This window comes from Gymnoscopelus microlampas, assembly GCF_963454915.1.
Source record: "Gymnoscopelus microlampas genome assembly, chromosome: 8".
In the NCBI taxonomy this organism is placed as follows: domain Eukaryota; kingdom Metazoa; phylum Chordata; class Actinopteri; order Myctophiformes; family Myctophidae; genus Gymnoscopelus; species Gymnoscopelus microlampas.
The window spans coordinates 51249595-51269885 of NC_139945.1; the positions used below are offsets into that span (position 1 = coordinate 51249595).

The window sequence follows — 20291 nt, forward strand, 5'->3', positions numbered from 1 at the left end:
CTCATCTCGGAGCTGTATAGCGGAGTGAGAGGTTCTTTATCGAGCTAACCTGCTACTAACAACTTCCCAGGTCATTCAGTGCATTTGGGCAAAACAGGTACATGCAGGCCCTTGGTCGTCTCCCCCATGTATTGTTTTCTGGTGTGAATATGTGGGCCCTTATAGGGCATCGCAGTTGCAGCCACTTCCGGGTTCCACTGCAAAATACTCAATGCATTTTTCCCATTGACATTTCCAAAAATATTTATATCAATTAATTTAAGCCTAGAATCAAGCCATCCAGGGTCCTGGTGAATCATGACCATTAAACATTTTTTTCTGTGATTTATTTTATTTTATATTTAATTATATGACATACTATATTTAATAAATACCCTTTGTTTTGCCGTTTTCAAAAATTATTTTTCACAGAATCAAACGTTTTATGGTCATGATTCACCAGGACCCTGGATGATTCTAGGCTTAAATTAATTGATATAAATATTTTTGGAAATGTCAATGGGAAAAATGCATTGAGTATTTTGCAGTGGAACCAGGAAGTGGGCGGGAACTGCGATGCCCTATACTGTATATTAAATGGGGCTTTTCCACTTACATGATACCGGCTCAACTCGACTATTAGAATGCAGAACCTCGCAAACTGCTGGAGCGATAGGCACCAAATTTCTTGAGCACACCACACTGCCACTGCCACTGCCAGTAGGCCAAGGAAATACCTCCATGTATTTTTTCCCACATATGTTTTATGTCAACACTGGAATATTGAATTCTGATACTATAATGATGACATAGTCATCATAACACTTTATGCAGGAAAGAAATAAGCAGTGTGGACCACAGTATGGTCTCAACATATTACGATAAATAGAAAAACTATCACAAGAAATTAGAAAAGTGTTGGCCAAAATTGCGTAATGCCAGCTAAAATCCATATTTTACGATGAATAGATTTGGAAAGTGCCCGAGGCTGTAAACAATTAGTTGATTTGTTGGGTATGAGGTGTTATGAGGGGCGGCAGTGGCTCAGGGGTAGAGTGAACTGGAAACCGCAAGGTTCCCAATTCGATCCCGGGCTGGGGTGCTCCCCCAGAGTTGGTGTCGAAGTGTCCTTGAGCAATTGACACTGAACCCCTATTTGCTCCCGATGAGCAGGTTGGTGCCTTGCATGGTTTCCTCCACCATCGGTGGGCCAATGGCACAATCAATGTAAAGCGCTTTGGATAAAAGCGCTATATAAATGCACCATTTACCATTTATATTTTTGTATATGTTTGGCTTCTCCTGAGCAGTGGGACACCATTAGCATTCTGAGAGATATAGTGTGGCATCAAAGTTCAAATACGATACTTCGGAAACGTGTGAAAACACCTTACAGGGAAGCACATTTTTGTCACCGTTGACAGGGATCGCAATGGAAATCACTGCACTGCTATTTACACTGCTGTTGCTTAGCAACGCAGTAGGTAGAATGAACAACGCAGAACCACATTTGAAGCATTAACAGGGATTCGAAAAGAGCAAGTCAGAGTTTTAGCAGCTTCAGCCAAAAACATGTCCTTGAACAACCTCTGCAATCTCAATCTATCCCGTCACTACTGCATGAAAATAAGAAAGGACAATACTATTATGAACATATCAACATAATATATTTACCCTAAAATAGAAGTGCTATCATAGTGTTGATTTGTGTCCATGAAAGTCTTTCACTTCGTCCAATGGTGAAATAATTAACTCATTTTGTAGTCAAAGAAAAAAAGGTAGTTGTATGTATTTCACATTAAAAGGACAGAGTGTGACATCTGATAAACCCTGGGGCGGATAATTTATAAGCCCAAGGGCTGAGCACAGCAGTAGCTGACCAATCAGAGCAAACTAAAGTGACCGTCCACCAGAGTCTATAGTTTTTGGCCCTCTCCTTCCATTCTTCCCTCTGCACCAAATATCTTTGCCAAAAATAGCCGAGGAGAGCTTGAAGATCTTCTATTTTCACCAACTTTTGCCCAGAATATAGGTTCATGTGGTTAAGTTACCCTCATATTACATAGGCTCTATTGCTGACACTGAGAGTCGCTGGTTCAACTCCCAGGACTGGTCGGACCATTTGCTGTATGTCATGGTCATCCACTACTCTCTCTCCCCATTTCCTGTACTGTCACTATCAATAAAGGCTCAGAAAAGCCCCCAAAAATAAGGAGTAGACCGGGACATCGGTCGATAGGAGACCCAGTAGAGGAGACTGGAGGCCGGTCATCAAATTATTGCCTTAGGAATGCGACAAAAACTAAAAAATCTCCATGAATTCAAGGCTTCATGGGGTGTGTAATAGGCGCTATGCACAGCAGCCATATTGGAAAGAAATTGGGCCTCTTCTTACTTCCTTCACAGGTGTTACCAATGATACTATAATGAAGGCTGGCTCTGTTCCATTCTGGTCAGGGTGCTGATATCGTGCATGTTGGCTCACTAGAAACACTCCATTTTGGTTCCCAAATGGCCCCTTATGGTGGAGGTGTAACTCTTGAGAGTGTACAAATGGAAACAAATGGACCTGTAAGGGTCCATTTGGTTCCATTTGTACACTCTCAGAGTTATGAAAATAAGACAACCGCTATGCCACACTAAATGGAACAGAGCCTTAATTAGTATTATTGGTAACACCTGTGAAGGAAGTAAGGAAGGGGCCCAATTCATTCCCAATATGGCTGCTGTGCATAGAGCCTATAGATAGAAAACAAGTAATTTTTGGGTGAACTACTCCTTTAAAAGAAAAAAAAGAAAAAGTTACCCCCATGACACCAGTCTGTTTGGAAACAGCTGCCAGTCTGCCAACCGCCTGCATTAATGGCTTAATAGGCGTACTGTGTAGATAACGGCACTGCCAAGGTGATGGCCGTGCACACAGAACACACTGTTCTGGACAAGAATGAAAATAAACGGCATTGCTGCACGCATATTCTGATAAGAGGCACTGTGGAGGGGAGGGGGTCAAGATAAGACTGAACAAATACAGGTCCTGCTGCCATGACTGGAGCAAGAGAAGAGTGATGTATGTGTGTGTGTGTGTGTGTGTGTGTGTGTGTGTGTGTGTGTGTGTGTGTGTGTGACAAAGTGACGGAAAGATAGAAAGGTTGTTGGTAGATTCTGTAGCAGCAAGTTCATTTCGCTGTAATCTACAGGTGGCTAAAAGGCTGGCCTGGTATCAGTGCCAAGAATAACAAATTTAAATTCTGTGACGCATACAGAGGTGCATGACGTGGGCTTTAGCTGGGAAACCCGAAATTAACTTTATATTCTGTTGCACCATGCAGGGCAGGGAAATCATCTATTAACCCTTTAAGACCTGAGGCGATTCTTAAAAATGTTTACTAAATTTTTACTAAATTAAATAACATAAATTATACATTTTCTTCGTCAAGTGCATCAAATTCTCTGTTAAACAAACACCCCCACCTATTACTTAAATAATAGAAGAAAACAAATCAAAGAAAAATAAATTACTAATTTCTTCATTTTCATTGGTATAAAACAGTTCACATCAACATAAATACTATCAGTTTTTTGAAAAAAATCTTTAAAAAAAGTCAAGATTTTTCAAAAATAGCAGATCTACAAGCTTGTACAGTATATCTGCTATTTTTGAATAGCTTAAAGAAATCTAAGTGACACGGATGCGTTCCCGGTAGGGTTGTCCGATACTGGCTTTTTTACCGATAACCGATATACCGATATTGTCCAACTCTTAATTACCGATACCGATATCAACCAATGCCGATATAGATGCGGGGATTATTGTGATTAGGGTAAGCTCAAATTTAATATCACACACACCATATACAGTAAGAACTCCTGTAACTTATTTATAAAGCAAAAAAAAAAAAAAATGTTTTTTTTTTTCAAAAAACGATACCGATATTTTCCCGATATAAATTGTTATGCTAATATCGGCCGATAATATCGGGAGGCTGATAATATCGGACATCCCTAGTTCCCGGTCTTAAAAGGTTAAACTACAATTGACCAAGAATTATGGTCAGACCTTTGTCAGGATAGTGCATTCTGCTGCAATCTCTTCCAGATGGAGTTGGGCAAAATTAACCGCAAATATATCTAAACCAATATTTAGAACCAATAACCTACTTCATCTTCGAGAAATCGAGAAGCAAGTTTTATTTTTCTTATACATCAACAAATCGAAAGAGAGAAATTTGAAAATATTTTTTATAAATGGACTACTCTGATTAACCACTAATTGTTTTGGGCATCTCACTACTCAATTAGAGAGCCGGTCCCCTTTGGAACCCACAACTTTTTTATGAACCCCACGGCCACAGGAGTGGGCCAAATTCTCTCCCAACTTGCTACAAAAATCGCTCATGCAAAAGCAGTGGTGGAAAAAGTACTCAAATTCTTTACTTAAGTAAAAGTACCAATACTGCAATATAGAAATACTCTGTTAGGGTACGCTCTCACCAAAAGTTGGCTGGCCGCTGTTAAACGCAGGTTGTGCGCGGCCACAGTTTTTTGCAGCCAGCGGATTCTAAAAAAAACGCTGTGACGCACCTGTCACTCACATTCAAGACCGTCCCCGTAGCCCGCACCGCCACTAGACACTAGACAAAAAAATGTCTTTGCACTTTCACACTTGGGGTTCGTACATCTACATACTCATACACATTCAGATAAAATATAAAGTAGCCTACTTACCCCATGGCCACGGATGTTACAATCATGTACGGGCCCTCATAAGTATCCGTATCTTCCGTATTGTTCAATAAAAAGCATTTTAATCCAATCAGTGGTCATTTTCTCCATATGCTTTCAACTGCGTGACCTTAGCGGTTGAGAGGTGTATTGCACTGTTGGTACATTATAACTCTATGGGAAAATGGCCACCAATTGGATTAAAATGCTTTTTATTGAACAAAACGGAAGATACGGGTACTTCTTAGGGCCCGTACATGATTGTAAAATCCGTGGCCATGGGGTAAGCACTTTATATTTAAAATCTGAATGTGTATGTAGATGTACAAACCCCAAGTGCAAAAGTGAAGACTATTTTTAACTGACAAGGCTATTAAATATATAGTTAGAGTAATATTATTACACTAAATATATTATTACACTAACCTGAAGCCTTTGCGACCGCACTGACTTGTAACCAGGCCAGTTCTTTAATGTCAGTCATATGGAACTCTTTCATGGTCAAATCATAAAGTAGCCTACTGGGTGAGATGCAACAGCTACAACCAGTTGGTCCACTGAGAGCACCATGTTGCTTCTGAGTCTTGGGACGGTCCGCCTTCGACTCACCCGATTGGACAGAGGGGAAAATCAGCTCCTGCCTCCAGCAGTTTTATGCTTCTTTGTGTAGAGCAGATAAACGCAAGGTCTGCGCGACAAGCGGAAAAATCTGCTCTTGCGTGAATCCACGCATTTGCATTGACAAAGCATTGGCAGATTCTGCCCCAGAGGTAAAATAAAAGTGCGGTGGGAGCGCACCCTTACAAGTAAAAGCCCAAAATTAAAAATTTACTTGAGTAAAAGTACAAAAGTATTGGTATCAAAATGTACTTAAAGTACCAAAAGTAAAAGTACTAAATATTTGAAAATAGCCGATTCTACAAGCGCACAACTATGCGATGCGTTGTGAGCTTGTAGATCTGCTATTTTCAAATAGCCTACAGTATGTATAAAATAGGGCTAAAGTGGTTAATGTATGTTTCATTATATCATAATTTATATCTGAAAAGTAACTAGTAACTAAAGTTTTCAAATAATTGTAGTGGAGTAAAAGTACAATATTTGCCTCTGAGATGTAGTGGAGTAGAAGTAAAAGTATTGGAAATTGGAAATACTCAAGTAAAGTACAAATACCTCAAAACTGTACTTAACTCTCTCAGTGCCACGCCCCGAGATATCCCGAGTTTTTCCCGAGTACCCTCGCTGCCAGAACGAGAAATCCCGAGTTTTTACTTTTTACTGTGGTCGCGCTATTCTGTGTATTTTTCATGATCACTTTCACTTCCTGACTCCTTCAGACTCACTGGGTCCCGGTTTCATGACGCAGATTCCGTTTCCGGTTCTCATTTTTTTTCCGCGGTCATTTTCGGCCAGAATGGGGAAAGTCACGGTTTTTCACACGGTATACAAAACGAACGGAGAGCTCCACTTCTATTCTCTTTGGTCTGGGTGACGATCAGTCATCGTAGTCGTGTATAACATCGTATTTTAGCCCGATCACAGATTGTCGAAAACATCACTTCCGTTTTATGAACGGATGTGACGTAGGCCTGTTTGGGAGGGGGCGAGCGAGTCAGCGAGGTAATCAATGTGTCGATTTGCTGCTCTCTACTGGTAGAACTGTCGTAGGTGTTTAAAACTGCAGAAGATCAGCTATTTGAAAATTAAATTACAAAATAGCAACAAAAAAAAAACGAAAATTGCTGGCACTGGGGGAGTACTTTATGAAAATACTCTGGCACTGAGAGAGTTCAGTACAGTACTTAAGTAAATGTACTTAATTACTTTCCACCACTGTGCAAAAGTATATAATCTCATACATTTTATTCTCCACCTTCACATGTGTCTCCACTTCTACTATCTAATAATCATACGGTGTTACATATATTTCAGCTCGCGATTTACTTCCGATTTACTTCCGTTTTAACAGCCACAGCGAGCACCTCTTTGACGCTGGAACCTTCTTTGACGTTGCCTCATCCGTGAAACGGGCAAAAAACAAGCGCTGCCGGCCGTGGTCTATGCAAACGAGCCCAAAGGCACGCCCAAATAAGCCCAAAATCGCTTATGCAAAAGCCAGACCTGGCAACGCAGGCTACGCCAATCATGTGAGAGAGATCTACAAGCTACCGGGCAGAGGCGCTATGTGCCATACACCGTATCTTAGCAACAACGAAGGCGCTAAGCGGGGACGAACTTCTAGTTCTATCAATAAGCAAGCAGAAAGGATTTGATAATGAAGATCTGTATGAAGGTCAAAATGACATAATCATCTCATATCTCAGATTACTGAGTACAATCTTTCTAGTTCTGCTGGTGTATTTATTGTAAGTTGTAATTGTAATCTAATGTCTTTTTCTTTTAAACATAAAGTCAATGACAGAGAATAGAAAATACAGCACAGATTCCAGGTGTTGAAAGATCCATGTGGAATCACTACAGTAGTTACAGTCCATACCTAGCCCCTTTCGGGACCCTGTTTACCTTTTTTGTATTTGGGAAGGTGGTATCCAGGGTCCCTTGACGCTCAAAGCACTCTCTCTCGTAGTCGCGGGTACCACTGTCTCATCTCGGGCTAATAGCTCGTCGCTTGGAAGTTGCAGAGATTTCTCAAAGGTACCAAAAAGAGCAATACTAAACCGCGGTTAATCTGCATTAATGCGCTCGGATCGGCGCTGCCGTTTAACATTTTTAATAATTTAGTAAAGCTTAATTTCCTCTCTCAAACAATGCTCCACTTCCCATGGCCCGCCTCCCCGCGGTGAATGACAAGCTGCGCGTCCTACGCATACCTCTATGGTCCTACGGTACTGCCTCTGATTGGCGAGCTCCTACATGCTTGCATGACAATCACAACGCGGGGAGGCGGGACATGGGAAGTGGAGCAGAGTGTGAGAGAGGAAATTAAGCTTTACTAAATTATAAAAAATGTTAAACGGCAGCGCCGATCCGAGCGCATTAATGCAGATTAACCGCGGTTTAGTATTGCTCTTTTTGGTACCTTTGAGAAATCTCTGCAACTTCCAAGCGACGAGCTATTAGCCCGAGACGAGACAGTGGTACCCGCGACTACGAGAGAGAGTGCTTTGAGCGTCAAGGGACCCTGGATACCGCCTTCCCAAATACAAAAAAGGTAAACAGGGTCCCGAAAGGGGCTAAGTCCATACCATACACTTGATTGATGCAGTCCCATAGCTACTAACAGGTAGGCAAATAAGATAATATACATCAGGTTAGCAATAACAAATAGTTTCCATTTGAGTATAGTGATGAGATAAAAGTCCTGGGGAATTAAACTGAATCCTGATCAATCATGTCCAGTAATCATCAAGTGATTTGTCACTGCTAGCTTATCCATGCTCAGTTCCCTGGCTCCCATCATGGTCTATCATCTATCTACTGTAGCATTACCCCTGGTACTGTAGATATTCTAGATAACAGCTCTTCCTATATGATGGATAATGGGGCTGTGGGGCTTCTGCATCATTGGCTAGGGTACTTAATAACTGTTGTAAAATGTCTTTAGCTAGAGTTCACTGCATGGCTAAATTATACCCCGACACCAGTATGCCGACAAGAGCAGTAGGACCAGACCAGGAATGAAGGTTGAAAGTGGTTTTATTGCCAGTTGGTACAACACATGTGATGATGATGATGATATGGTGTTGATGATGATTTAACTAAAATAGGAGTGAAAGACAGAAACAATCAGTAACTTAAACAAACAGAAAGCATAAACAGATCAGCATAAGTGTCTATCAAACAAATTAAACCAAGGAACATAAGTCTAATAACAGAAAACAAACTTACTTATAATGCATCGGAAGTGCTCACACAGCTGTGATTTCTTGCAGTGAATCTCTAGACAGACTGCTGGTTCAACCTGAGCTTATATAGGCCCACCCCAGCTGAACCAAACTAAGCTCAGATTGGGCCCCGCCCACCACTAAGTGACATGATCAGTTTGTGAACTCCAATAGGCTCTATGCACAGCAGCCATTGGGCCTCTTCTTACTTCCTTCACAGGTGTTACCAATGATACTAATGAAGGCTCTGTTCCATTCTGGTCAAACAGAGTCAGGGTGCTGATATTGTGCATGTTGGCTCACTAGAAATACTAGTGGGTCTCAAAGTGTGGTCCAGGGACCCTCATGGTTCCTTGAGAGGGTGTAACTCTGAGAGTGTACAAATGGAACCAAATGGACCCTCCCGGGTCCATTTGGTTCCATTTGTACATCTCTCAGAGTTATGGGGGTCCTTGAAATTAAAAGGTTTGAGAACCACTGTGCTACACTAAATGGAACAGAGCCTTCATTAGTGTCATTGGTAACACCTGTGAAGGAAGCAAGGAAGGGGCCCAATTTCTGTCCAATATGGCCGCTGTGCGTAGAGCCTATCCACCCACTCTCAACTTGAGAGGGGGTGGATTTTGTACAACTGTACTTCTGTGTGCTCTGTGTGTGTGCGTACGTGCATGCTTGCGTGTGCGTAGAGACAGAGCACACAAAAGAGAAAGTGGTAATATGGTTCTCAGCCTTGATGAGTCAATCCTGCTGATGAAATTATGTATGAGTCACCCAAGAACCCCATAAGGCTAAGAAAAGCTCTCTCCGTGTGTGTCTGCATTTCTGGTAATCTAAAGAGTGCAGAAGTCCCACATTGTATTGTCAGCTGGATTCCGCAACTATGAGCACAATTAATGATTAAGCAATATCACACTCGAGGTCGGCTGTTATACTGGATATCAGCACGTCTGCGATTTGACGTACAAACGCAGCCGAAGGTAATAAAACTAATTGTGGATATGTTTAATTGAGTTACTTTAGTGTGTACAAGCATTGACAACTGCTATACAGTCAACGTCATGCTGGCACACACAAACTGAAACTCACTCACATTTAGCATTATTACCTTTCTTTAGCTGTATTTTTACACATCAAAATGTCTGCTTTGAAAAGGGTCCATTCAGTCGAAGGATAAACATGGTCGTGTTGATAACGTTATATCAAAATAAAATAATATTTTCTTCCTGTAAACCAAAGTATGTGTGCCTACGTACAGGGTTGAAACTTGAAACAGCAAATTTCAACCTTCAACTTCCACTGCAATTCTCCCGGTTTGTTATGACATGCCCACTTTCCAACATTCAAATTGAATTCCTTCAAACATTGAGTCCAGCCTGCCTATCTCGTTCCACTCAGAAATACGCCACTACACGGATGTTTTCTATACTCTCCAAATGCCCGTTTCATGTGGACTTTGACCGTTAGCTGGATTTGGCCTCTGTTCTGACTTGGCATTGTACTGTATATGAGTAATCATTTGAGAATTATGGAAAGTGCTCTGTGGCTTTCAACAACTTCTCTATGGTGCTTTTATGTCTGTCTGTGTCTGTCTGTCTCTGTGTGTGTGTGTGTGTGTGTGTGTGTGTGTGTGTGTGTGTGTGTGTGTGTGTGTGTGTGTGTGTGTGTGTGTGTGTGTGTGTGTGTCAGCACAGTGATTCAGGCACTACTGGTCAGCAACTAAAACCCAACATTGCTGTGGAATGGAATGGAAATGGGCCAAACCGCACAAAATGCCTTTCAGTGTAGATCACCTAAGTCTAAAAGAATCTACGCAGTCTTTCATTTCACCCAATTGATACGATAAGCTGCATTAACACTGAAATTCATCGTGAAAGATGCTGCGGTTAAAAGTAAATGTTATCATGAATCAGAGGGGATCAATGACCGCAGAAAGCAGTGAGTGGATAATGTAGAGCGAGAGAGGAGCTAGGATGCAGCAGACGTTGTCATAAGGACAAGGTGCTGCAGTGAGTCCTCAGATGCCCCGCCTGCAGCTCAGCATTGCTGCTGTGAATTTGCACCACAACAGCATTTTTAGGACCACACTGGACGAAGAAAAGATGGCCGGGCGGGTGTATCCCTGTGACTCGACTTCGGGGCGCATATATTACATATCATAACAATGTGTACAGCAAGATTCATATAATTCACTCTTTAATCATCATTAACATCGGCCTACTGAGGTTAAGAAAAACTGATTAAGAATGCATTCCTTTATATATAGCAAACACTAAATGAATCATGTCAGCCAATGAGAATGAGTTGACACACTCTTCAAGACAAGTCTCCATCCATCGTTTATGCAAATTTAAGTTATTTGACGCTCGTTGCCACTAAGCAAACCCATCTGCCACTGCGGCGTCGTTAGCCTGCCGTTAGCTAGGAATGCCAACACACGCTACTCCAACGTCGAGCCAGAATTCCTTTGTTACGGTTGCCTACTGTCTTTCCCACACAGGTGCAGTTTCAGTGTTTGTGAGTGTGTCGGGCAACCACCGTGTGTGGCAGCAGAACCGAGCCAAGGGGCTGCGGCTGGGGGGGGGGGGGGGGGGGGGGCATCTAAGGACACGCTGCAGCACACATTTGCATTGAGCAACAGCATCTGCAGCGTGGCGTCTCTCCTCCTGTTCTCACACCCCACAGTCCAGCTCCTCTCATCCCACCCCTTAGCCCTACTCTCTGATTTCCGGTATATCCCCTCCCCCTCCTTGTATTGTATCATTCACTGTTCTTCCCGTAACCACACCCCTTTCTCATTGACGCGTAACGTCATGTTGTACACTGTAGACGGTACCGTGGTGTTGTATAAGGCATTGGTTCTCAAAGTGGGGTCCGGGGACCCCCAGGGGTACTTGAGGGGGTTCCAGGGGGTCCCCAGCTAAATGATGGATAGGAACCAAATGGACCCTTATGGGTCTGTAACTCTGAGAGTGTACAAATGGAACCAAATGGGTTCCATTTGTACACTCTCAGAGTTAAATTAACATTGATTTTACAATATGAATTGGGGTCCCAGAGATAGAGATGCCATTAAATGGGGTCCGTAGCCTGAGCCTGCATGTCAAACTGGGGGGGTCCTTGAAATCAAAATGGTTGAGAATCACTGCTAGAGCCGCAAAAAAAATCTTCTCTTATGGGGGTCCCTGGCATATCTTTTTCAAATGGGGGTCCGCAGGCTAATAAGTGTCAATTTGGGGGCCCTTGACATGAAAACGTTTGAGAACCACTGGTATAAGGTACTGTGGAAACTACTGATGAATTCCGTTGGTGAATATGATATGCCAAGCTTATACGTACATTGTACAAACGCTGATCTATGTTTATCATCCCATTAGTACTGACACTTATTTTTGCTCTTGTTTTTGTTCATGCTATTGTCTTTCTTTTTGTTTCTTCTTTACTCATGACCTATGCTGCTATATTGCCTGAAGGAAGGCGAGCAAAAATACGTTTTACTCTTATGTACCTGTGCACAAGGTGCAACAATGTACAACCTTGAATGTCACCATACGTCTTGTCCCCCCCCCCCCCCCACTCCCCCCCCACTCCCCCCACTTCCCATCTCCTTTAAGCCCTGAAGAAGCACCTGGGTCACTTTTTGATTTGAGCTAAAAAGCATTACACTTTGGCTATTTTTGAAAAATCGCGAAAATGTGCGCAAATCTTTTAATATATATTGTTTTAAAGCGAAAATGTTTTACTTGAATCTTTGCTTTTGGGGGTCCCTGGAACATATATTTTTAGATGGGGGTCCGTGGCCAAATACACGTCATTTTGGGGGTCCTTGACATGGAAAAAAGAACCACTGATATTATGGCGACATAATTTTTTTCAAAAAACTGTTGAATCCCCCAGAAGCAAAGATTTGAGTTACAAATGTTCGCTTTTCTAACTCAAATCTCAAGATTTGCAAAAAAAATAACGATTTTTCAAAAATAGCAGATCTACAAGCTCATAGCGCGGCACTCGGTGCCGTGCTATGAGCTTGTATATCTGCTATTTTTGAATAGCCAAAGAGTAAAAAAAATGCTTTTTATCTCAAATCAAAAAGTGACACAGATGCTTCTTCAGGTCTTAATGGGTTAAGTCCAGCATACTACCATGCTGATTCCATAAGACACCAGACTGTGTCTGGGTTTGCAGCGACACGAGCCAGAACTGGGTTGACATTATTGTGGGCACTGCCAGTGCCAGCCCCTCTCTCTCTCTCTCTCTCATACACACTGCAGAGCTCCTCTCTGTATGGGCCCGTTACCAAGGAAACAGTGGGGAAATATTTCATCTGAGAAGCTAGCGAGGGACTGGCGAAGGTGAAGGAGAGAGGAAGAAGAAGAAGAGGGCAGGGGGACACTGGCCAGGACGAACATCTCTAGGAGATAGTGAACAAAAGGAGGAATAGACAGGGAAAGCAATGCAGACAGAAGGAGGAAAGATAAAGGTGTTGTAACCTCATATCTGGCTGCAGTGCACTGCACACTCATCTCTGATTCCCCCTCTCCTCCTTTCCTATGACGCCTTCTCGTCCATCACTCCATCTACGCCTGCTTCGGTACGCTCTTTACAGAGGACGGGTCAGGAGGATAAACTGTGTACGATAACAAACTACAGACCTTTATTGCCTTTTTTCTTTACCCATTAAAACCGGGAAAGCATCTGTGTCATTTTAGATTTTTGCGTTGCCTATTCAAAAATAGCAGATATAAGATACAAGCTTACTTCGTACCGCTTGTACATCTGCTATTTTTGAACATTTTAGAAAAATCTTGAAAGTGTGAGAACTGCTGATTTAGAAGGCATTTGTAGAATTGGCCTCAGGTCTTAATGGATTAAAGTGGGGGGGGGGCAGAAGAACAAGGGCAAGTTGTATTGACTGTGCAAATCGTCTTGCAGGAGCCAGTTGGTAACATCTGGGTCACAACTACTGAAAGGTTATTATAGGACCACCCGCTAAGACAAAAACAAAAGTGTGGCAGACATGAATCCGGACCGATCACGGACGTCCTTAGACCGACCACGGACTTCCGTTACAGCACAGCCAATCAGAGGCTTACCTGAATTTTTCTATGACAAAACCCTGACATGTTGTGTGTGATTCAGATTTCAGACCATCGGTCTGACCACGTGACATTATTGTACAGCTCACTCACAATACTGTATCTATCCACATTGAAACCAACATGCAATCCAAGATGGAACAAGTAATTAGGAGGCAATAAAAAAAGCACATTTTCACCAGCTTAAACGCATAATGTCTTCTCCAGTCTCAGACGAACGCACGCACTGCTGACTGTAACTTTCCTACCCGTCTGTAATTTCACTGCGACAGCATAAAATAGATGAAGTGTGGCCTTCGACCTCCAAGCGCCAAAGGCCACTCAGTTTTAGCAGAGCAAAGGCTGCTGATAGGAGAGTGAGATCTACCAGTCCTTGTTTGAACACAGATGACGGGGTAATACAAACTGATAAGACTGGCACATACACCCATGTGCGTGTGTGTGGCATGGATGTCGGGCACATACACACATGAAGGCAGAGAGAGAGAGAGAGAGAGATAAAGAGAGAACATAGTTGGAAGTTATGGTAGCTCTTCTCAGTGCACCTGAATAGGACTACAGATATTGTTAGTAGACTCAATTCTTAGTAGTCACAGGAACTTTTCAACTAATTGATTAGGTGATATAAGCAACACATCTGTAATATTGTGTTTCACACATACAATCAAGCAAAGACCAACCTTTTCAGGTTGGCGAGGTAGAGAACTGGACATTCTAATGTTGATTTAAATACTTTTTTTATGTATGAGTATGGCCAATAAGAGTATATGGATTTCTTGCTCTGCAATATCTTATGTTACTACTATATGCAACTCAATTTCCTTGTGTGAATATGGTTTTAAACAGAATCTTTCCAATTGTATGTTCTGCTAACATGGATTAAAGATTGAATTATACTAACCACATAACCTAAGTTACAGTGGATGTTACTACTGTGGAAAGAAAATAATGTCAGGATCTCAGGGCCAGAGGTTGACGGAATGTTTAGAAAGCATTGGGTAAAACCATAGATATATATAAAGGCTAGATGACTCACCCGCGCTGCTGGCCAATGGAGTACGACGTCGCCACATGGCGGCCATCTTGGGACGGTCATTCATAACATTATGTCTATGGTGCATATACTTTGAAATAACCATAGCGTGCTCAATTTTCATCCGATTTTCAAACGGTTTGGTGTTTTGTAAACACCAATGATGTAGTTATGATATTATTGTATAAAAAAAAAAAAACATGATTATAATTATAAGTATGCAGTATCATAACTACATCTTTGGTGTTTACAAAACACCAAACCGTTTGAAAATCGGATGAAAATTGAGCACGCTATGGTTATTTCAAGTATATGCACCATAGACATAATGTTATGAGTGACCGTCGCAAGATGGCCGCGGTTGAGCTACGCTTGCGCCGCCCCCTTGAGCCATCTAGCCTTTATATATATCTATGGGTAAAACCATCAAGACAGGCCTGTGATGTTTTACTCAGTCACAAATGATAGGAAAACAGGAAGAAAGAAAACACACTAGGCCATGAAGGCACCATTCAAGAGTCAAGAGTCCAGAAAGATCAACAGATCAACTGAAAAACAAAAAAGATTGGCAGATAGATTGATAGCAACAAAGGGTGTCAAAAATAATAGGAAAAGAAAGAAAAAAGAATAGGAAAAATAATGGGATCGTCAAACAGACACGCAAACAAGTGTGATGAAAAACATTTGATCCCAAAATCATTGTGGAAAAACAAATGTGTTCATGTTATTTGGCTAAATCATTTTAACAGAAAACATGCAGCACTAATCCCCTACATTCCTAGTTCCTACTTCCTACCCTACATTTTTGTATGTCATTTTGTCAACATTGTGCAGTCTATGGATGCAACTATCAATTCTTTATTTACGTAGCGATTACTCATCGATTCCTTTGTCAATTAATCGAATAATCGATTAAGCACTTAAGGTAGGGTAAGTGATATTTTTTGGTCAAAACAAAACGTTTTTTGTTAAAAGGTTAAAGCACTATATTCTGATAGTAATAATTGCTATAGTGTTTGTTCAGTAACAGGGGTCCCCCCCCATCTCTCCAGCTCTTTAATAAACAGAAAATACCTTTTCAGGTAGGTGACAATATTTCAGCCAATCAGGAGAGAGTACCCATTTATCAGCTTCATTTTTAAAGTGTTCCAGTTCCAATTGTGTCTGCTAATGTTTTTGTGTCATCACTTCCATTTTCACTTGTTTAATCTGTATCCTGACTGAGTTCTCTGGACAAGCTGGAGGGACATGGCGACTCCTGTTACTGAAAAAACACTCTATAGCAATGAGTACTATCAGAATATAGAGCTATTTAACACTTATTTTATCTAAAGAAATCACTTACCCTACCTTTAAGCACAACAATGTCATGCAAAAGTACAAATAGTGAACATAGCAGATCTACAAGCTCACAACACGGCTATGAGTTGGAAGCTTGTAGATCGGCCATTTTCACTATTTTTTTATTTCTTTGAGATTTATCGCCATTCGCCTACAATGTCCATTGGTTATTTTATTAACCTATTATTATTATTTTTTATAATATATTAAATGGATTAACTCAATTAACTGTTGCACCCCTAATGCAGTCCAACTGGAGTGGAGACAGATTGATAAAAATGTCAGAGTAGAGCTGGAGATATGGATGGATAACATAAAAAATGATCCCTACTTCAAAGACAGCTGGGCAGAGATTGTCTGTCTGTCTGTTTCTAGCGTTGTTCCATTATGTATGACATTAACCTGGCTCAGATAACCCCGGATCGCATCAGCAGGGTCACTTTACCAACTAGTAACATTACTACACCGCTCTGCAGTGTGTACCGGTACTAAACTACGTTGGCCCATGCAAACAGCTTTATGCTGTGGCATATTCACTTGTCTCATGAAGAGAAAATAACTGCACAAACCGATATGGCAGAAAGCAAATTACAAACACACACGCCATGCGAGCTTCAAGGACGCCTTGTTTGTGTACGGTACGGGCATAGAGATCGAGATAGAACGTCATCTTCAAAGCCACAGAGACAACGATGGCAGAGGAGATACCTACAGCCAGCGAGGTGCCAACGGAGTGGTAGCAATGACAGGGGCAGACTGAGGCAGGCCTGGACTGGGGCAAAGAGCCAAGGCCACAGGAAAGCCAGGTTAGCGTGCAAACTGGTAATTTGTCTTGTTGGTGTGAAGTTGAGGAGGCCGAAACCAATGATATGGGACGTAACAAATACAATCTGGAATCTTAGCCTGTATCAATATGTCAGGTTTTAAGCCAGACTCAATCTGACGATTACACTTCCCACTGACCCCTGCTGTGTGGTGTGTGTGTGTGTGTGTGTGTGTGTGTGTGTGTGTGTGTGTGTGTGTGTGTGTGTGTGTGTGTGTGTGTGTGTGCTTTCCTGTCTACCTGCTTGTCTGATGCTGATGTTGTGAAACACAGAATGGACTGGTATGGAGCAAGACACAGAGACACTGAGAGGAACTGGTGATATCAGACTGACATTAGACACTTTCGTGCCTATATACTGTACCAGCTCTTTGCTTTGCTGCAATCACCCTCCCCCACCTTCCCAGCTGTCTTTCTTCACTTGGTATAAATGTCATCAACAATCACATAAGATACCCCCTCCCCCCCAGCCATCTCACTTTAGCCCTTCTTACGAGCATATTCCCGCATGTTCCTGCAATTCAGGAAGATGCCGTTTCAGTCCTAGGACCTCTACTGCAAGAGCATAGCATTGTTTCTCACCTTAGTGCGACCGTTGATGACGCAGTCCCCCAGCTGTCCATTGGCGGCGCTGTACATGATGGCCTCATCGATATGAGCCATTAGCGCCCCGATGCTCTGGCACCCCGGTTCACGTCCTTCCACCCAGGCAATCTGGTCGCCCCGGATGTTCCGGGAAGGAATACTCTGGCTGACTAGCTGGCCACCTCGGAACTTTCCGGTGCTGTTTAGGATCTCCACCTCCTCGAGAACCCCCTCTCCCAGCTGACAACCCAGGAAGTTCTCCTTCACACATATGCCATAATACTTCAAACAGGGGACAATGTACTGCTGAGCGACGCGCTCCACCGACCAGCCGGATCCCGCGGCAAACTGTAATGGCGGGATGACGCTGGCCTCTACTGGGGATGTCTGGCCGGCTGCAGAAGATGGGCCGAGCGACGCCAGCTTATATCCGATGTGGTGGAGCTCGGTGTTGGGGGGGGCATGCGGTGAGGTAAGAGGCTGAGATACACTATAGTGCAAATTATTGTTGTGGTTCATTTGGTTGCTATGGATAATGCTATTGCCATTGACAGCGAGGGGAGCAACAACCCGGGGCATTCCAGAGTGGTCTGAGGGTTTGTGAAGGATATTGTCCTCTGCAAGCCGCCTCCTTTTGAAATCTGCAGTCGGTGAGTCTCCTGAGCAATAAGCCAGGGCCACAGAACTTCCTAACCCTGACCCCGATAACCCCATAGGACCATTAATAGTCACTGACTCGATTTCCGGATTCTCCCCACCTTTCCGTTTCTGTTGTTGCACCTGTCTGGCCTTCAGCTCGCCGTTGACACTTTTCAGCAACAAATCACATTTGTCAGGAACTCTTCTGTCTCCATTCTCCATCACACATGCTCTGCCGAAACGGGGGTAACCATTCAGCGCCTCCGCGGCTGTCCCTTCCAATGGCGGGGGGTAACCTTTGGGCGTTTGAGTCAAAACGCAACTGTGGCTCCCCTCGATGCTGGAGCATGGAGACACCACTCCGTTACAATGAGGAATTCCCAATTTAGACTGTATCTCTACAGCTCTAATCCCACTGGGAACAGTTTGGGAGGCGAGGTCCGCTAATAATTCAGATGCTGTGGGACTGGCCCCCTGCACTGTGCAGTAGCGGTTCAGTCCCATGCTTTCTCCTTGATACGGCTGAAGCTCACACGTTGTCAGTCTCTCCTGAGAGGCTCTGTGGGAAGAGCTCAGATTTAAAAGGTCCATGTGTTCCCACCTCTCCATTTCATAATGTACGGTGCTGGGTGCTCACGTAGCTCACGTCCTCCTCGCTTCATTTTCTAACCGTGGCACTGAGTCACAGTGAGAGTGCAGCACAACAACTGCTCCCTCTGGGGAAGAGGAGCTCTGACACTGCTTCTGGAAGTTTCACGTCTTGGACTTCTTCCATGGGGTTTTCTTTCATCCATCATTCTGGATTAGACTACCATATACATTCACTCATTATGTCCTGGGTGGCATTGAAGTAAACACAACAGAAAACAAGATGTTAGTCTGATTGATAGCAGACAAGGATAATCAATACACTTTATTGATATTGTGTTGCACCAGAAGCTTTAAAGTAGGCTATATAGTAAATGTGCAGACCACTTCTTGTATCTATGGTCTACTACTGTCAGTAATTAGCCTATATCTGTTTATATTTTCTGAATGGCAATTCTTGAGGTAGGAATTGATGTTTGACTTTCTGTAGGCATGGGTGCATTTAGTAAATGTTTTTATTTTTTGTTTCAAAATTGAAATATGAATCGATTATGCACTGAAACGCCCAGCAGGTCTTGATGATCTCCAATGATTATTGATTCGGCAACAATTTGGGTTGGCATAAAAAAAACTATAAGATCTTGCAAGACCTACACAAATATAATCCTATAAAAAGAAAAGTCCTTGTGTCAGCTAAACTGACACCAGGACTTTTCTTTTTATAGGATTATATTTGTGTATGCATTGCACCCCTGGTGAGCTTGTAGTTCTGTTTTCCCTTCCTACTACAGACCATATAAATAAGACATGAGGTTACCGTAACAACCAGCGGTCTTACCTCGCTACAGCAGAGCCTACGTGACGGGCTGCGGGTACGCATGCATCGCATGTTCCGGGATTGTCTTGATGCCGCTCCTCGTCCCATGCTATTTTTATTTGTTTGTTTTTAACTCGGTTACATAAATATCAGAGAAACCGTTTGCTCTTCGGCGCTAGTAATATTATATAAAAGCAAAGCGTCCAGGGGGTACGGTAACAGTAATAACATTACACACCCCAACAACAACCCAAAAAGTCCGCTTCGTTCCACCGAACGTGCGCCTCCACTGGCAACTCCCCACAGTTCTCTCTCTCTCTCTCTCTCTCTCTCTCTCTCTCTCTCTCTCTCTCTCTCTCTCTCTCAGTGTATCTCTCTCTCTCTCTCTCTCTCTCGCTCTCTCTCTCTCTCTCTCAGTGTATCTCTCTCTCTCTCGCTCTCTCTCTCTCTCTCTCTCTCAGTGCATCTCTCTCTCTCTCTCTCCCTCGAGTTCTACTCTCTCTCTCTCTCTCTCTCTCTCTCTCTCTCTCTCTCTCTCTCTCTCTCTCTCTCTCTCTCTCGCTCTCTCTCTCTCAGTGTATCTCTCTCTCTCTCTCTCTCTCTCTCTCTCTCTCTCTCTCTCTCTCTCTCTTTCTCTCTTTCTTTCTCTCTCTCTCTCTCTCTCTCTCCCTCCCTCTCTCTCTCCCTCCATTCCCTCTGCTGTCAGTTACACGTGCACAGAGGTCACGTGACGTGTTTCTACTACAGCTCATGTGGAGGGCTATAGGAACCACACATACCATAGAAGTATGCCTGCGCTGCCTTTATTCCTTAGCTTAATGTGTTT

At 42.9% G+C, this 20291-nt stretch overlaps 1 protein-coding gene across 1 annotated transcript in view; it reads right to left on the reverse strand.

The window, feature by feature from the left end:
• egln2 (egl-9 family hypoxia-inducible factor 2) overlaps positions 1-19778 on the reverse strand; it is a 31757-nt gene extending 11979 nt beyond the window's left edge. Inside the window, exons 1-2 of the mRNA XM_084063842.1 lie at positions 19487-19778; positions 17419-18895 (exon numbers count right to left, since the gene is read on the reverse strand). Coding sequence (XP_083919968.1) covers positions 17419-18669 — 1251 coding nt within the window. The 5' untranslated portion in view covers positions 18670-18895; positions 19487-19778. The remainder of the gene's footprint in view (positions 1-17418; positions 18896-19486) is intronic.
• Positions 19779-20291: the final 513 nt, after the last annotated feature.